Source organism: Lampris incognitus, chromosome 3 (assembly GCF_029633865.1).
Source record: "Lampris incognitus isolate fLamInc1 chromosome 3, fLamInc1.hap2, whole genome shotgun sequence".
Classification (NCBI taxonomy): domain Eukaryota; kingdom Metazoa; phylum Chordata; class Actinopteri; order Lampriformes; family Lampridae; genus Lampris; species Lampris incognitus.
Genome location: NC_079213.1, coordinates 7,327,235 through 7,346,422, shown reverse-complemented (window position 1 = coordinate 7,346,422; position 19,188 = coordinate 7,327,235). Strand labels below are relative to the sequence as shown.

Here is a 19,188-nt window from a genome sequence, read left to right as displayed (position 1 = left end):
GAATATACTGTAAAGCCTATAGTCATTTTTGCGTGTGTGTATGTGTGTGTGTGTGTGTGTGTGTGTGTGTGTGTGTGTGTGTGTTTTAGCCACAAGTATCTGAGCCATAATGAGATGCACAACATTTAGTCTAATTAAAACAACACACCTGGAGATGCTCTTTGATCCGTATCTTCAGAGTGAATGTTACTCCAGACAGGTAGATATACATATGTAGGTGATTACACATAAAGAGTCCAAACGTGTGACAGTGATGGAGTTTCTTAAAAAGTCATTAACCATGTTAATCACAACGTACCCACACGGCAGCTGGGTGGGGCCCCTAATTGCGAATGCTAAGGGCCAAAGCAAGAGTAAAGCAAACATGTGCACACCTCAGCCAATCACCTTCCAATACGACAAACTAGTGGGTTTTTTTTTGTTTTTTTTTAAAAAAATATTTTGATATACTTTATTAATCCCTGTGGGGAAATTATTCTCTGCATTTAACCCATCCTAGCTGTGTAGCTAGGAGCAGTGGGCAGCCGCCGTGCAGCATCCAGGGACCAACTCCAGTTCTGTGCCTTGCTCAGGGGCACAGACAGGAGTATAAACCCTAACCTGCATGTCTTTTTGATGGCGCGGGAAACCGGAGCACCCAAACAAAACCCACTACAGACACGGGGAGAACATGCAAACTCCACACAGAGGACGACCTGGGATGACTTCCTTGTTTCTAGTTGGAGCTCCAGCTTACAGTAAATTGGGATGTTTTTGGTCTCATCTGCTCTGTCAAGGATTAAATATTTACTGGATGCAGTTTTAACGTGCGCTTCCTGCATCACAGATGATGCTCCTGTCATTAATGCTATGGTCTGTCCCACTAAGCTGCACTATCTGTCTGTCCGTCTGTCTGTCTCTCCTCCTGTCTGTCCTCCTGCCTTTCTGTCTCTCCTCCTGTTTGTCTATCTGTCTGTTGGTCTCTCCTCTGTCCATCTGTGTCTTTCTGTCTTGTCTGTCTCTCTGCTCCTGTCTGTCTGTCTCTCCTCCTGTCTGTCTGTCTGTCTTGTCTGTCTCTCCTGTCTGTCTGTCTCTCCTGTCTGTCTGTCTGTCTGTCTGTCTCTCTCTCCTCCTGTCTGTCTGTCTGCCTTTCTGTCTGTCTCCCTGTGTGTGTGTGTATGTGTGTGTGTGTCTGTCTTTCCTCTTGTCTGTCTGTCTGTCTTGTCTGTCTCTCCTGTCTGTCTGTCTGTCTCTCTCCTCCTGTCTGCCTGTCTGTCTCTCTCTCCTCCTGTGTGTCTGTCTGTCTGTCTGTCTGTCTGTCTGTCTGTCTGTCTGTCTGTCTGTCTGTCTGTCTCTCACTCTGTCTATCTGCCCATATCGCTCTGTCAGTCTGTCTCTCTGTCTTTCCGTCCCTCTATTGCTCTCTGTGCACATATTTATAGGAGTCTTGTGTATGTTTGGCTTTATACGTATATATAGTATATATGTCATGTCATTATGATTTATTGGGCTCATGGTAATAACACACAGCTCCAGACAAAAACAAGCAATTCATGATCAAACACAACTCACTTTACACATTCCACGATGGAAAAGGAGCAGGGAGAAGAAAATCTTATTTGCCTGCCCCTTACTCAAACCTAAATAAACAACAGACTAGACGGTCTGTCAGTCAGTTACTCAACAACTGATACTTACAGCAACATGGGAAATGAAAAAGAATCAAAAAGCCATACACAATAATTCACCATCAACTGAAAACCCATTACGTGAGGACCCCACGTTGTGTAATTATTCTTTCCTTATACACTTTCTTGAGCTGAAAGATATTTTTACAACCCTTTAGATCCTTCTCTAAAGAATTCCACGCCACATACCGAAGTACACATCTGCTTTAAAGTAGTACGTGCATACTGATGTTTAAAATTAAATTGCCTTTATATATATATATATATATATATATATATATATGACACTGAGCCAGTTTGTGAAAATTCCTCAGTGTATTTTATTGATGTTGCAGTCGTTATTGTTTTCCATGTCCGCAGACGGTGTTGGCATCATGAATTCAATTATTTTCTCGTATTTCTGTCAACTTCCAAGTCCTCCACATTTGACCTGGCTCCATAGCCTGAGAAATTCAAAAAGCGAAACAGTCAATACTGGTCTCTTTAAAGCTTTGTGTCATTTTCTTAAATGATCACCAACAAATCCAAATCATACATGTGCACAGTCTCTCCTACATACACTAATGTGGGAGTACCTCCACACTTATCATCAACATTGTAATACAACATTAGTTGTAACATGCCAAATTAAGCAGACCGACAGGCTGGCACCAACTGATGCACTCTCTTTAACTTTTTCAGACTCAGACCTCGCACCTCATGGTCGTAAAATAAACGGATTTGTTGTTGGTATCAATAACGTTGTCTCATGTCAGACTGACCTCCTGATGCTCTGCTGCCACAATCTGGATCACAGCAGAGCTACAGTGGCGATGAAGAAGGTGCAGAGGAGCAGAGCTGTGGTCTGGTCAGCATGGGGGGCCATGTTGAAATCTGCCACACAAAAAAAAAAACCCAAAACAAGATAGATGGCACAATTCTCACCCCGCATCAAAACAGTGAAGACGGAGGGATTGCGAGTTTTAATGACCGACCTGACGTCCATACAGTTTTGGAGACTGTGGTGGACTTCCTGGTGAGTGTGTTTTGAGCCTCACACTTCATGGTGATGGACTTCAGTGGGCGTTCCACTGTCATTTCAATCTCACTCCCCCTTAAACTCTGACCATCCACCGACCAGAGGAAGCGACAGGAAGGAGTACAGTCGGCGACACATGTGAACTTTGACCTTTTCCCAACTTCAACATAATCTGGGCCTTCGATACGGACTTCTGATGCACCAGCTGAAAGCAGAGATGGAGAATTACCGGGAATGAGGTTATCAACTCAAGATTCCTCCATGGACATTGAGTAGTTCTAGCATTGTGTCAGTAAATATCTGATAAACTATCTGATATACGACGTTATCCTGAACTGTGATCAACTCCAAAATCCTCATCAGCGGTTCCTTAACTGCCCCTCCCACCCCCAGATCCCACCTATCTTCTACACTAACTTATATGTGAGGATCAAAATCTCCAGGTTGTCCCTAGGACAAATCTTCCCTCGTTTCTTCTACTTATTTGACAACACCTATGTCTCATAGACATACCTGTAGACTTTGTTTTTACTCTGATGTCTCTTTAAATCAGAATGTCATGTTGAGTGAAATTCCTCGAATGTGCAAACTTTCTTGGAAAACAACAAAAGTGTGAACTTGAACTTTTATTTGAAGTCCTACCAAGAGGAGATCCTACCAATCCCATCTGTGGTCTGTGCATCATCCCAAATCTGTTTCGGGGTGTTTGACAAACATATTAGCGCCCCCTCTGTACCAACAGCTCTCGTACATTTGGAGCAAATGGCAAAAAAATGCTAGGATGTTGTAATCTAAAATCTGTAAGTCTTTTTTTTTTATCTCCCCCCCCCCCTCAATTTTCTCCGCAATTGTACCCAGCCAATTACCCCACTCTTCCGAGCCGTCCCAGTCATTGCTCCACCCACTCTGCCGATCCGGGGAGGGCTGCAGACTACCACGTGCCTCCTCCAATACATGTGGAGTCACCAGCTGCTTCTTTTCACCTGACAGTGAGGAGTTTTGCCAGGGGGATGTAGTGCTTGGGAGGATCACGCTATTCCCCCCAGTTCCCCCTCCTCCCTGAGCAGGTGCCCCGACCGACCAGAGGAGGCGCTAGTGCACCGACCACGACACATACTCACATCCGGCTTCCCACCTGCAGACACGGCCAATTGTGTCTGTAGAGATGCCCGACCAAGCCGGAGGTAACACGAGGATTCGAACTGCCGATCCCTGTGTTGGTAGGCAACAGAATAGCTGCTACGCTACCTGGACGCCCCAAGTCTTTTCTTTTTAAGGAGCTCTGTAATGTTGTTGATGTGTTTTTGCTTTCCATGCTCTAATGGTTATCTCTATGTTCCTGCAGTAACACAATGGAAGCTTCGTGCTGTCTTGTTATGTGAAAACATGGTCCCTGTCAACCTACATGTCACAGTTATATTTCTGGCTGCCGCAACAAAGAGTCCAGACACGCTGTTGCTGGCTTTACAGATGATTGTTTTGGCCGTGTCTAGTTCCTGGGGAGTGATATTGATGACATTCCCTTGGCTCCTGATCCACGGGCCCTTATCTACCCGCCAGGTGTAGTGGCAAGATGGCCGACAGTAGGCGTGGCAGCTGTAGCTGTGGCTGACCGACGGTCTCATCAGGTCAGAGCCCAGGATGGAGATGTTGGCAGGTCCGGCTGGTGAAAGAAAAGCGATACAGGATGCATTTCATGAGAAGGAGGATGAACCCAAAGTGATGATTAAGGTTATGAGGTTAAAAAAGTCTTAACTCATCTTAGTGGTAAGTAATTTTGAGATGTAGCTGGATGATTCTGCATAAGTGCAACCAGCTTAAGGGGCCGTACTGCTTTTTTGTTTGTATTAGCCCATTTATGACAAATGGCATATGCTCCACATGACTCATGGCCATTCTCAAAAGCATCCTGTAGTTTCAACATACGTATTTGAGGATGCACACAACAAATTGTATGTCTCTGTTTAAATATAGTCCATGGGAAAAAGTTGTTGCACAAACAAAATTAAGATGTCGAACGACTCCTTCATGTTGGTGGAAATATTAATCTGAGAATCAGAGCATATCCATCCATCCATCCATCTAGTTTCCAAGCCGCTTATCCTAATTAGGGTCGCGGGATGCTGGAACCTATCCCAGCAGTCATTGGGCGGAAGGCAAGGACAGGTCTCCAGTCCATCGCAGGGCCAACACATTTATAATTTAGTATGGCCGAGTGACCTGACCTACATGTCTTTGGACTGAGGGAGCAAACTGGAGCCCCCAGAGGAAACCCACACAGACACGGGGAGAACATGCAAACTCCACACAGAGGACAACCTGGGACGACCCCCAAGGTTGGACGACCCCGGGGTTCGAACCCAGGACCTTCTTGCTGTGAGGCGACCGCGCTAACCACTGGGCTACCGTGCCGCCTCAGAACATAGCATATGTATCAATTCAACATATTTTATGTACCATGCTATTAATGAGCTTCAAGGCGAATGCATGCTACATGTCGGATTGCAGTGATCTATATCTTCTTCTGGATCGCCACCTTGCCGTGGTTGAGAAGGTTGCGTGTACCAATGATCCCAAGAGCTATGCCATCCAGAGCATGGCTCCTGGTAGGGTCACCCAAGGCAGATAGGTCAAGGGGGAGGTTCCAGACAAAGTGTGCCCCTGCAGCCACCCCCGTCAAGGACCGTGTGGTGGCTGCAGGGACATTAGTCACACACATGCGTCCTCCCATTATGCAGCTCCAGGAATGACCTCTACACCCACCTGAGGACCTAGAGGGACCCAGAGGGAGGACGGTCACACTGACTGACGATGATGATGATTTGTAATATATTGTAACAGGTGGATGTGTCACCTGAATGTTTGAAAATAGGGTAATTTAGTAATTATTAAAAAAATGTATACAACCAAGACATTCATTAGAAAATGGCGGCGAATTCTGTAAAGCGGGGGTTCCCCAAACTTTTTCATGCTGTGACCCTTTGGCTTGGGACCTGTTTCAGATTTTCTCATTACACTGTCAAAAAGCGAGATAATCAACATTCCTGTCTGTATTGTTCCTCTATGCAGTATTTCTCTTTTCCGCTCAGCCGTGGCGTTCAAAGGATCAAGTCAAACAGACATGGCATGTCTACGTCTAACGTTGTTTCCGTGAATACAACTAAATCATTGCATTGTCTGCATTGAATCAGAAACGCATGAAAATGTTTTCAGTCTTTTAATTCAGATTGCGGACACCCTATGACTGACTCGGTCCTGGGGGGGGCATAATTTGAAAACCACCGTTTTAAAGTAAATGAGTTTTGAGCGAGTGTGAAGAGGGTTGGGAGGTGTGTCAAAGGTGTCTGGCTGGGTGGAGCCTGGTCTGCTGCGTCCGGTGGGCCCAGGGACCGCAGCCCTGCCTGGAGCTGCACCCAAGGAGGAAACACCGAGGGCGGTCTGACAGAATGCGGAAGCGGGGCAGGCTAAGCTAACTGCTAGCCCATGCAGACCAGCAGTTCTGACAGTCATCCTGGTGTTCACTGTCTTGGACAGTGAAAAAAATTTTTTGATATTGGATATGTGTTTTTGTAGTTTTTTTTTGAAGTTTGGATAAGTGCATTCTTGTAGTTTGGATGTGTTTTTGTCTGTGTTACACTGCTGTGGGCTGGGGGAACGATATTTCGTTTCGTTTCATGTGCGCATGGAATGAAATGACAAATACATGTTCCTGATCCCTGGTTTTGTAGTACATGGGCAAAAGCGTCTGAAAACACTGGTTGGGCCCTTAAGAGTGAAAAAGACCAACAGTGTACCCACCCAACACCTGCAGCTTCTTTGTCTTGGTCTCAGTCAAGCCGGTCTTGTCGTCCTCGGCGGTGCACGTCAGGGTGAGGGCCTCCACCCACTGCGTGAGCGTGAAGGCGAGCACGTTGCCCCGGCCCTGTGCACGCTGCCCGTCCAGCGCCATAGAATATGTACAGGAGGAGGAGGAGGGGCAGCCGGCATCACATGTGAAGCTGCACGGCACACCCACTGTTACGTAGTCTGGACCGGAGATCTGCGCCACCCAGCCTCCTGAAAGTGACTGTGTACAATCAGAACCCGTATTCGTGCTTTCAGCATTTCAGATAAGATTGTTCCTCGTATGTTACATATGGTATCCCCCTCCCCTGACCCTTGACCCTGCAGAGCCTCTATTAGAACCATACTGACTTCCTGGAACTGTTTCTACAATGTTGGTTTTCTCTGCCACCGACATGATACCACAGTATACTGGCCAGTAAACAGTTACTTCATCCCCTTTTCCTCTCTAATATTACCACAGTATACTGGCCAGTAAACAGTTACTTCATCCCCCTTTTCCCCTCTAATATTACCACAGTATACTGGCCAGTAAATAGTTACTTCATCCTCCTTTTCCCCCTCTAATATTACCACAGTATACTGGCCAGTAAACAGTTACTTCATCCCCCTTTTCCCCTCTAATATTACCACAGTATACTGGCCAGTAAACAGTTACTCCATCCCATTTTCCCCTCTAATATTACCGCAGTATACTGCCCAGTAAACAGTTACTCCATCCCATTTTCCCCTCTAATATTACCACAGTATACTGGCCAGTAAACAGTTACTTCATCCCCATTTCCCCCTGTAATATTACCACAGTATACTGGCCAGTAAACAGTTACTTCATCCCCTTTTCCTCTCTAATATTACCACAGTATACTGGCCAGTAAACAGTTACTCCATCCCCCTTTTCCCCCTCTAATATTACCACAGTATACTGGCCAGTAAACAGTTACTTCATCCCCCTTTTCCCCTCTAATTTTACCACAGTATACTGGCCAGTAAACAGTTACTTCATCCCCTTTTCCTCTCTAATATTACCACAGTATACTGGCCAGTAAATAGTTACTTCATCCTCCTTTTCCCCCTCTAATATTACCACAGTATACTGGCCAGTAAACAGTTACTTCATCCCCCTTTTCCCCCTCTAATATTACCACAGTATACTGGCCAGTAAACAGTTACTTCATCCCCCTTTTCCCCTCTAATTTTACCACAGTATACTGGCCAGTAAACAGTTACTTCATCCCCTTTTCCCCTCTAATATTACCACAGTATACTGGCCAGTAAACAGTTACTTCATCCCCCTTTTCCCCCTCTAATATTACCACAGTATACTGGCCAGTAAACAGTTACTTCATCCCCCTTTTCCCCTCTAATTTTACCACAGTATACTGGCCAGTAAACAGTTACTCCATCCCATTTTCCCCTCTAATATTACCACAGTATACTGGCCAGTAAACAGTTACTCCATCCCCCTTTTCTCCCTCTAATATTACCACAGTATACTGGCCAGTAAACAGTTACTCCATCCCATTTTCCCCTCTAATATTACCACAGTATACTGGCCAGTAAACAGTTACTCCATCCCCCTTTTCTCCCTCTAATATTACCACAGTATACTGGCCAGTAAACAGTTACTTCATCCCCTCTTCCTCTCTAATATTACCACAGTATACTGGCCAGTAAACAGTTACTTCATCCCCTCTTCCTCTCTAATATTACCACAGTATATGGCCGGTAAATAGTTACTTCATCCCCTTTTCCTCTAATATTACCACAGTATACTGGCCAGTAAACAGTTACTACATCCCCTTTTTTCCCTCTAATATTAGTTATTATAAACTGACAGCCAGTGAGTGACAGTGTGAACAGAATTATCACTGTCTAATTTTAGCAACAACAAACTAAAAATGTGTGTTTATAAATCTTATAAATTTAATTAATTCATAGATATATATTATGTATTACATGTGTCTTATATATATTATATATTATGTATGTAATATATATTATATAACAAAATATATTATATATTATATAATATATTATATATAAATATATGTTGTATATTTATATATTACATATAATATATATTATATTTATAGAATAATTTATATAAATTATTCTATAAATATTTCTATTTCTAAAATATGTATAAATAGCTGTGTATATATCCATATTTGCGTAAAATGAATACATTTCTATACCATGTACCAGTGATGAAATTGGTATGTTTATATTCACATTCATGTCGTATGACATTGTAGATCACATTAATAATGAGATAAATTCAGACAAATATAAAATGCACGTGATAGGATTCAATGATGTCGTGCAATTGGTGTCTGAAATTTAGTTGCGCGAGTTCAAGCCCCTCACCGGTTTCACTTTCCTCGCTTTCATCAGAGTTCGTCTCATCTCCTTCCATAGACCGTGTTAACCCGGGCTGCAGGCCTGCATGGCGTCATGTGATGGAAAACAGGGGTAATTACCAAAATGCTATATTATCAATATTAGAATTATTGATTATTTGGTATAACACTGCTACAAATTGGGGGCATAACATTTCAGGAATATTAAAATATTTTGACATATATTTATATTCAAACTGGGTTCAGGAACAGTTGTTAGTGTTGTCTGGAATAGTCAGTCTGGAAATCAAACCTCAGACAGTAAAACAAACCGAACAAGGACTCGATCGTGTGTTTTCTGTGCTCTCTTCTTTGTGTTTTCAAAATGGTTCTCTTTCGTAAGGAGGTACGGTAAAGGCTTTCGTGTCAAAACTCAAAGCTTGCACACTTGGTGAAAGTTAATGTTGATTTTTGAAATTCAGCAGCATCAAAAATAGGATTACTGTGTAATCATAAGTTGATAATGCATTACATCAGTGCTGACCCTCATTAAATCTCCCATTTCATACCGCCAACCATTTAACTACACAAGACACAGGCTTATATATATGTGTATATATGTATATGTATATATATATAATAGATGTAGGAAAAAACTATCTTAATATATATATTATATATGTATATATATAATTATGTGTGTGTATATATATATATATACACAATAGATGCAGGAAAAATGCTTAATATATATATATATATATATATATATTAATATTATCTTTTATATCTTATATCTATTATATCTTAATATTATAATATTAATATTATATATTAATATTATATATTAATATGTGTGTGTGTGTATATATATATGTATAATATTAAGATATAGATGTAGGAAAAATAAACTAATATATTTTTTTCTCACATCTGTCGTCTATTTTGATATTCTGCTCCTCATTTGTTGAGCACTCTTATCAACACCGTTGATGGTTTCCGGGGGAAAAAAGATATACGTATGTAAACACATTAATTAAAAAAGTCAAACTAATCATCCCGTTGGCTTTGTAAATGGAGGAAAATACAGTCGGTGTCAAATTCAACCCCAGCGACCTACAGTGACAAGCCCAGAGAAGCCACCATGTTGAATGTGTGACTGACAGCAGCAGTCTGACAGAGAAAGGAGAGGAGAGTCAGTGGTCAGCAGGCGTGCGTTACCTGCCACGGACAAGAGCAAAAGAACCCGCTTCAGATTTGAGTATCGTCCTCTGTTGTGTCTGGCAGTGTCTGTCCCGTCCATGTTTCTGCTCAAGATCTGCGGCTCCGTGGGCACCAGGAAGTACGGGACTGGCGACAGCCTATTGAGTCGACGCCAGAGAGCAAATAAAACTCATAAATCCAGCCAAGCCCTTTTCAGCAGGAGCTGAGCAGGAACACGCCTGACCTCTTACTAATGCTGTTGAAAAGCCATGCGTCTTCCTGGAGGCTTCGCAGGAAAGCATGACTCGGGAGGGTAGAGCGGGTCGTCCAGTAACTGGGAGGTGGCTGATTCAATCCCCGGCTCCTCCGGAGAGCATGCCAAAGTGTCCTTGAGCAAGACACTGAACCCCTAACTGCTCCTTATGAGCAGGTTGACGCCTTGCCTGGCAACCTCCACCATCAGTGTGCGTGTGTGTGTGTGTGAATGTGTGAGACACTCAAGTCCAAGTCATATGACTCGAGTCCCCATTTAAAACATAAAAAATAATGACAAAAGACCAGAAACTACCTTAAAAAAACAAGCACCGCCTTGCTAATGATCGAATTCTTAGAGAAGCGGTAGAAGAGGCCGTAAAAGCTTTAAAGAAAGGCAAATCTGCAGGAGTCGACAACACACCAGCAGAGCTAGGGCGGGCTGGAGGAGATATGACGATCAGCGCTTTAACTTACATTTGTAATAAGATATGGAAGACAGGACAGTGGAAACAATCCCTCATCATCACACTTCCTAAAAAGGGCAACCTGCAACTGTGCAACAATTACCACACCATCAGTCTCATCAGAAACCGCAAGCGGAACTGATAATAGCAGAAGAGCAGGCAGGGTTTAGAAAGGGAAGGAGTACTATGGAGCAAATTTTAACCGCAGGATTCTGAGCGAAAAATACCTACAACACCAGCAACGACTGTACCACACTTTCATTGATTTCAAAAAGGCGTTCGACAGGGTCTGGCATGAGGCATTATGGGTCAGCATGAAGAAGTACATCAGCCCAAACTTTGTACGAGTCGTTGAGCAGCATATGACAAAGCAACTAGTGCAGTGTACTGCAACGGGGCGACTGGACGCTAGTTCTTCATGACAGTTGGTGTCCGTCAAGGTTGCTTGCTCTTGCCAACGCAATCCATTACCTGAACCGCTTATCCTGCTCTCAGGGTCGCGGGGATGCTGGAGCCTATTACCAGCACTCATTGGGCGGCAGGCGGGGAGACACCCTGGACAGGCCACCAGGCCATCACAGGGCCCACACACATACACACCCACATTCATACCTAGGGACAGTGTAGTACAGTCAGTTCACCTGACCTACATGTCTTTGGACTGGGGGAGGAAACCGGAGCACCCGGAGGAAACCCACACAGACACAGGGAGAACATGCAAACTCCACACAGAGGACAACCCGGGATGACCCACCAAAGTTGGACTACCCCGGGGCTCGAACCCAGGACCTTCTTGCTGTGAGTCGACCGCGCTAACCACTGCGCCACCGTGCCGTCATGCCAACGCTCTTCAACATTTTCCTGTTGAGAATAATGACAGATGCGCTGGAAGACCATGAAAGAACGGTCAGAATTGGGGGGAGAACATCACAAACCTCCATTTTGCTGATGACATTGACGGTCGGTAACGAACGAGAGCTGACGAGCCTGGTTGAACACCTTGACAAGACATCAGAGGCACATGGCATGGAGATCAGTGCCGAAAAAAACAAACTAATGACGAGTGACACCAACGGCATTACCAGTAACATTCAGGTCAATGGCCAGACACTCTCGACAGTCAACAAATTTAAATATCTTGGGGCCATCGTCACAGATGAAGGGTCCTAACCGGAAGTCCTTTCCCGCACTGCACAAGCGACTGCAGCACTCACAAGGTTAAAACCAATCTGGACAGACAAAAACATTAGTACCGGGTCTAAAGTCAGACTGATGAACTCACTAGTCATCTCCATCTTTTTATACGCATGTCAAACTGGGACACTCACAGCAGATCTCCAAAGAAGAACAAGCGCAATGGAGATGAGGTGCTCCAGAAGGATTTCTAGGCATCTCATATAGAGACCGTATTATGAATGAAGAGGTTAGAGGAAGGATTACACAAGCCATTGGAACACATGAAGACTTGTTGACATTCGTCACGAAGAGAAAGCTGAAATGGTACGGTCACATCTCGAGAAGTTCCGGCCGTGCCAAGACCATCGCGCAAGGCACTGTGAGGGGCGGGCGAAGACGAGGAAGACAGAAGAAGTGATGGCTATGTGACATCAGAGGGTGGACTGGCCTTGACTTTGCCAGCTTACGGAGGGCAGCTGAGGACAGACAGAGATGGCGAGGCCTGGTTGCGGATTCAACAGCGGCGCTCCAACGACCTCTCGAGAGGTTACGGGACAGGAAATGAAATGAGGAAAAGACCACTTTGCTGTAAGAATCATGTTGTGTGTGTCAGTGTTGTGTTCCCCCCTGACCTGACCTGTGTAATGAGGACCTGCACCCTTCACTCAAGAACCAGAACCTGATCAGAATTAATTAACCAAAGACAAAAGCACTAGTGGAACACATCCTACATACAGAACCGGGTGGGTTCTGACCAGCAAAAACGTGAATAATTATGGTAAAATACTCAAAAATGGATCACTTTTTTGACTTAAGACAATCTCAAAACAGTTGTACAGCTCAGCAATGCGCGCACGCACACACCCACACGCACCCACACACAGACACGCACCAAAATAATGACAATTGAGCTTGATAACAAATGAGCAGTTACATTTATTGAATGCTGGAAATGTAACAAACTAAGTGTTCATTTTTTATCATCTACACAAAAAACAGGGGATATAAACATCGTGTGTGTGTGTGTGTGTGTGTGTGTGTGTGTATGCGTGTGGGCATAGGCCACGGAACGCACTTCGAATGGGTAGGGCCAAGAATGACGTGACACCCCCCCCAAGCCACACTCGTAACGCATAACTTTATTTATTATTATTTATTATTGCCGTTTTTATTTGTCCTGATTATAGCCTACAGTTGAGTCACAATCAAATAGTATAATCAGTATGATCAGAAAGCATAAATCATTTGACACATGAAGTCCAGTTGCATAGGATTAAAAAATGTCAGCGCTCACCACCCCGTCTTAAACGTTCCCAGAGAAGTTCCTCCGTCTCCCATTGTGCTGCATGACGTCACTGGCAATGGCGAGACCATCCACATTGGCCAAAGCATCCCTGTGTGTGCGGCTGCACATCAAGTCATTGAGTTTCCTTTGAGTCATTGTTGACCTTAGATAAGTCTTCATACGACGAAGGGTTGAGAAAGACCTCTCGGCGCTGGCAGTTGACACGGGAATTGTATAAAACAATTTCAACAGCCTGTGTACATCTGGCGATAGGCTCATAACGCCGAGGGTAGCGGCGGCAGAGGGGCTAGTTGGAGCAGCGACAGTTAGAAATTCTACTTCTGGTTCCTCAGAGGGCTCATTGTGGGCTGGAGTGACGGTGGTTGTCTCAGCTAGCTTGGTTGACTTTGACCCGAAGAAATCAGTTGTTTTTCGACGCTTCATCGTTCATTTTAACGTTACTATTGCTTAAAGTTTAGCGAACACACTAGCAGTTAGTCTACTTACACAGAGCGCTGGTATTTTGTTCTGTGAAATTCACGTCCGTGTGACGCTAAGCTCACGTGACACAAATAACCAATCAATCATTAGGAAACAGAGTTTGTTGCTTGTGATAGGCTACGTACTGTACGTAGGCTTACAGCTAGTGGAAATTAGCCCGGGAAGCGCGCAAAAGTGCAATACATTAAGAATGTAAGGTATTTGCGATTTGAATTTTTACACATGTTTATGTTTGATGCACGCCAAAGTAGATATGGCCACGGCCCTACTGGCCATACCGGTTCTGCGGCCTATGCGTGTGGGTGTGTGTGTGGGACAGAGAGAGAGAGAGAAACAGACAGACAGACAGACGAGAGAGACAGACAGATAGAAACAGAGAGAGTGAGAGACAGACAGACAGAGTTAAAGGGATGTCTCTCTGGAGTCTCTGGGAGGTCTGAAGGTCAGAATCTCTGTAAAAGTGTGACCTGTAACCAACGCAAAGAAAGCGCTGTTAGAAAAATCCGACAGGAACAACAGAACATGAGTTATATCAGCACATATGAGTTGTATCAGCACATACGTATGAGTTATATCAGCACAGCACTTTCTTCTGTCTAATTTTTAACTTTGCAGAGCCAAGATTATCATTCATTTATCATTCATCCTTTCAGTTTCTAAAACTGCTGCATCCTGTTGAGGGTTGCAGGCAGGCGCAGTCTATCCCAGCATGCATTGGGTGAAAGGGACACCCAGGTCAGGTCGCTATGCCTTCACAGGGCACACACACACACACAGGCTATTTAGATTCTCTAGTTCAGCCAACATGCATGCTTTTGGACTTAGCGAGAACGTGCAAACGCCACACAGGTGGACTGGGACTAAGTCCAGGACTGTCTTGCTGTGACCCCACAGTGCAAAACATTCAAGCAACCATTTTATTTCAGTTCATTAGTTTTGTATTTGAATTTGGATCAAAACTCAAATGGGAACCAGAATTAGGATCCCCTCCGGCTGTCTCTCACGTTTCCATTGCTCCACGGGGAGGTCGGTGTTGTCCATGGAGTGGTCGTAGGGCAGCGCCTCCGTTTCCTCCTCGGGCTCCCTGAACTCGCTGAAAAACGGCATGGCCAGCGCCTCCGATGCGCTCGCCCGCTCCTCTGGGTCCAGCAGCAGCATGCGCTCCAGCACGCACACAGCTGCAACGCAGAGCCAACCGCGCACACGTTATTACTGAATGTGATACTGCATAATGCCACAATTGTACAAGAGACCCGTCATCTTGTAGCGTGTTTTCTGTTGTTAACTTGTGATGCTAACACCAACTTCCTCATCGACATCTTATATTTGTATGCATGGGATTAAGGAAACAAAATGCTCAGCATTTCAAACTTTTTTCTTTTTTTTTTCTCCCCAGTTGTATCGGGCCAATTACCCCACTCTTCCGAGCCGTCCTGGTCGCTGCTCCACCCCCTCTGCTGATCCGGGGAGGGCTACACCTAGATAGCAGACACATTTGGGCCTAATCTGGGGCACTTTTGGTACTTAGGGCTCAGTTACGGCACTGGCAACTGTTGTGGGGGCCAGACGTGGCCCAAATGTCATAGGCTGGGCCTGACGTGGGTTATGGCAAGTGTTGTGGGGGCCAGACGTGGCCCAAATGTCATAGGCTGGGCCTGACTTGGGTTATGGCAAGTGTTGTGTGGGCCAGACATGGGCCAAATGTAATGAACCAGGCTTGACTTGGGTTACGGCACATACAATGTGAGCCAGATGTGGCCCAAGTGTGGCTGAGTTGAGGCAGCCACACTCACCCTGAGTCAACACTGTCATTCAAGGGCGAATGTGGGCCGTAAGATAACTGCAGATGTGGGCCATATTTGAGCCAAAGATTCTTCTCTATCATGCCTCCTCCAATACATGTGGAGTCGCCAGCCGCTTCTTTTCACCTGACAGTGAGGAGTTTCACCAGGGAGACGTAGCGCATGGGAGGAGCATGCTGTTCCCCCCCGAACAACCACCCCAACCGACCAGAGGAGGCACTAGTGCAGCGACCAGGACCCAGGACACATACCCACATCCGGCTTCCCACCTGCAGACATGGCCAATTGTGTCTGTAGAGACTGCCGACCAAGCCGGAGGTAACACGGGGATTCAAACCGCTGAGGCAACGGAATAGACCACCATGCCACCTGGGTACGCAAAAGGCTATATTTTTGTCTCTCAGGGTTTAATAGTTTTGTACAGGCAACCCATCCCATCAAATATCAACATCTGCAAACTAGCACAGAACCGATTAATCGATTGGTCAGTTGACAGATCATCGATCAAGTAATCAGTTAGTCGTTTTAGAGACTTATCGGCTAACGCTGCCAAACATTTGCAGGTTACAGCTTCACAAATGGTAAGATTTGCCTGACTTTCTCTGATTTTTGTCCAAATGAGTACTTATGACCAGCAGCTAAAAAATAAAAGTTAAACAGTTGTAAGACACCACTTTGGACTTGGAACTTTTACTGATTAATTGATTACTTGAAATAATAACCGATAGGTTAAGCGATGATGAAAATCATCATCAGCTGCGGCTTACTTGGCAGTTTAAACAGATTCAGACTCCAGTTCTGTTGCTGGTTTTAACTCTAATGAATTATCCGTCCGGTACATGACATTACACGGAGGTCTCCGCTCACCGTTTGAGCTCGCCTTGGAGAAGATGGAGTGCAAGTCTTTTTTGGGCACTTTAGGTAGATTTCTGATGTAGTTTTTAGCCTGTCGGAAAAGGGAGGGAAAGGCACAGTAGCATCACAGAGGAGTCGGTGTGTCTGCAGATCAGTCAAAACATCAGTTAACGTGACTCAGCTGAGAATCCATGAGCTGCTTTTAACAGAGTCAATAATCTCTCGGTGGCCAAAACTACATTATCAAAAAGAGAAAAATGGAAAAAGTAGAAGTGAATAACATGCATTTGCAGATATTTGGAAAATTCTGTTTCCTTTGCTGTTTTTTGTCCCATAATCCTTTTCAACTTTTCCCCCTCGAGAGAGCGTAAAAGGTTTTTTGGTGTAACTCCAGTTCTCTATGGAGAGATTTTGGAGTTTCCGTCCAGATCATTCCCCCCAAAAACAAGCTTTGCATGAAACTATCCTGATGGAAACCCAGAAGGTGTGCCGGTGCCTCACGTCTTGACTCTGGAGTTTTGTGACAAAGTCGGCGGCCGGTGTCCCGGTGACCTTCATGATCTCGTTCAGTTGGTCCAGGTCTGGCAGCAGCCAGGGGTCAAGGGTCATGTACTCAGTGTGTGCTGCACAGGAACTTTATCAGTCAGAAACAATTTTTTCATTTATTCTGAAGCACTTTTTAGCTGACTTCCTTTTGTATTTATTGTGATGGCTTGAAGTTGCTCATTTCTAATGTGAAGTACTTTGAGCTGCATTTCATGTATGCAAGGTGTCACATAGGTCAAGTTTATTATTATTATTATTGTTATTAAATAAGCAAAATAATCAAGTAGAGACACTAATGGAGGTCTACTTGATGATATATTCTTGGTCAGAGGTGCAGCTAAGCAATTTTAACTTGGTTCAATGGGGTAAAATGAGCCAAAAATACTCTTCAGGAAGGAATACAGGATTTCCCTACAGAGACCTATAAGATACCGTAGTAGTAGTAGTAGTCACTGCTGAAGTAGCAGTAGTCTTACTAGTAATAGTCCTTAGAGTTGTAGTTGTAGCGGCGGTAGTTGTAGTTTTAGTGGAAGTGGTAGTAGTCATTGTCATAGTAGTTGTATTGACAGAAGCCACAATAGTAGTTGTTGTAGTCACAATAGTAGTATTCCTAATAGTAGGTAGTACCAGTAGATTATTATTATTATTTAGGGATGTGCAATATTGGATTTTTGCCGATATGCCGATATTTTCCAACTCGTTTTTGCCGGTACCGATACCGACATATGCACATGTTTTGTTCCACCTAATTGCAAAGAAGCTCGAGTCTGTGCTGTGGTGGACTGAACTGAAGCTGCTGCACTGATCATGGAAGCTGCGTGCACGTGGCGCTGCTGATCAATATTTTTACGCAGCTGATCCATTTTTTTTCCCTCTATGCACGGCTACGCGGCCCCCCGACGGGTAAAAACTACACAGAACTGTGTAAAAAACGTGTGCAATCTGTTTAGAAATTATTAAACAAATGCCTCATTGTACCAGCGGCAGTGTGACACAGCAATGCAACCTCGTGGGGGGGTTGTTTAATTGCACATCAAAATACGATATCAATCAAATGGATGTGCCTCCATGAGCCTGTATAGGTAATTACTTCAGTAGCAGTTGAGGCATTTATTTGCCACTTGCCCATTTTCCAAAGCAGCCTACTTGAAATCGCCCCAGAAACACGCAGCACAGACGCAGTTGGTGTAGCAGGTTTTAAAAAAAAAAACCCCGCTGCATCCGTGCCTGGTCAACGGTTCGCGTCGCGTGCGCATAAGAAGTGTCATCATGTGGGCCTGTGATGGACTGGCGGCCTGTACCACAGAATATGGCCTGTACAGGGGTTCTCCCTGCCTGCCATCCAATGACTGCTGGGACAGGCTCCAGCATCCCCCGTGACCCGAATTCGGACAAGCGGCTTGGATAATGGATGGATGGATGGATGGATGGATGGATGGATGGATGGATTGATTGATGGATATCAGCCTGTCATATCCGCATTTCGAGTCGATGCCGATGACGTGCTGATATCATTGTGCATCCCTTTTTTGATATTATTATTATTTCTTTCGTGTTTCCTGTCTTTCGTCCTGTAGAGCCGGGTCCAAACTATGGACCCGAGGCACTACAGGTAGGAGGCCACTTGATTGACAGTACTCGTCGTAATATGTGGGCTGTTCCGAGTAGGCCGAGCTTCTGGCCTGCGTGGATGTTGATGTCGCCTGGGATACGGTTGGTGAACTTTTCCATCCCCTTGTTATTGTTATTATTATTATGACTGAACTGGTTTAGACAAAGGCGCAGTTTTCAACACTGATAATGAAGAGCCTGCTGGCATGGCAAAGGATACGATCGTTGCCCTTGAACAGAGGCTTCCCCAGCAGCATCTCCGCCATGATACAACCCACAGACCAAATGTCCACTGCAACACAGCAAGAAGCATTATAAGAACATTGTTGAGCTGCAAGCGTACATTTCTTTTACTGCCCTCTTGTGGACAAGAAATGAAACCTCACCAGTCTGCGTGTAGTGCATCCAGTTCAGGATCACCTCAGGTGCTCTGTACCAACGGGTCACCACGTAGCCTGTCATTTCCGTGTCCGCCTGCCGTGCCAGGCCAAAGTCAAGAATCTAGAAAGAGAAATATTTATAAATTACAAATAAAGTAAATATGCATAGATTGCAAATAAAGTAAAAACCAAAGAGATGGGTAAGCGGTTTTCTGCTGGATGTTGTCACAGGATTATATCGTA

General features: G+C 44.6%; 2 protein-coding genes across 2 annotated transcripts in view; both read right to left on the bottom strand.

Annotated features, from left to right (window-relative positions):
• Nucleotides 1-1,453: 1,453 nt before the first annotated feature.
• Nucleotides 1,454-10,412, bottom strand: LOC130108928 (uncharacterized). Its single transcript, XM_056275568.1, has 8 exons — nucleotides 10,315-10,412; nucleotides 10,089-10,228; nucleotides 8,896-8,970; nucleotides 6,484-6,741; nucleotides 4,091-4,348; nucleotides 2,642-2,890; nucleotides 2,429-2,540; nucleotides 1,454-2,110 (listed from the first exon to the last, which is right to left on the bottom strand). Exons 2-7 carry the CDS (start codon nucleotides 10,168-10,170, stop codon nucleotides 2,458-2,460), a joined length of 1,005 nt encoding a protein of 334 aa, XP_056131543.1. The 5' UTR covers nucleotides 10,171-10,228; nucleotides 10,315-10,412; the 3' UTR covers nucleotides 1,454-2,110; nucleotides 2,429-2,457.
• Nucleotides 10,413-14,153: 3,741 nt separating this feature from the next.
• mapk12b (mitogen-activated protein kinase 12b) overlaps nucleotides 14,154-19,188 on the bottom strand; it is an 8,732-nt gene continuing 3,697 nt past the window's right edge. The window contains exons 7-12 of the mRNA XM_056275569.1: nucleotides 18,952-19,066; nucleotides 18,786-18,857; nucleotides 16,910-16,989; nucleotides 16,421-16,499; nucleotides 14,756-14,929; nucleotides 14,154-14,218 (exon numbers count right to left, since the gene is read on the bottom strand). Of these exons, the coding sequence (XP_056131544.1) occupies nucleotides 14,154-14,218; nucleotides 14,756-14,929; nucleotides 16,421-16,499; nucleotides 16,910-16,989; nucleotides 18,786-18,857; nucleotides 18,952-19,066 (585 nt within the window). The remainder of the gene's footprint in view (nucleotides 14,219-14,755; nucleotides 14,930-16,420; nucleotides 16,500-16,909; nucleotides 16,990-18,785; nucleotides 18,858-18,951; nucleotides 19,067-19,188) is intronic.

Bases quoted from the DNA above. Each gene is read 5' to 3' on its own strand.
- LOC130108928 (XM_056275568.1), bottom strand. From the start codon at position 10,170: ATGGACGGGACAGACACTGCCAGACACAACAGAGGACGATACTCAAAT. The intron at 8,971-10,088 runs GTAACGCACGCC...GACGCCATGCAG, and splicing joins TTTGCTCTTGTCCGTGGCAG to GCCTGCAGCCCGGGTTAACA. The intron at 2,541-2,641 runs GTCGGTCATTAA...TTTGTGTGGCAG, and splicing joins CAAAACTGTATGGACGTCAG to ATTTCAACATGGCCCCCCAT.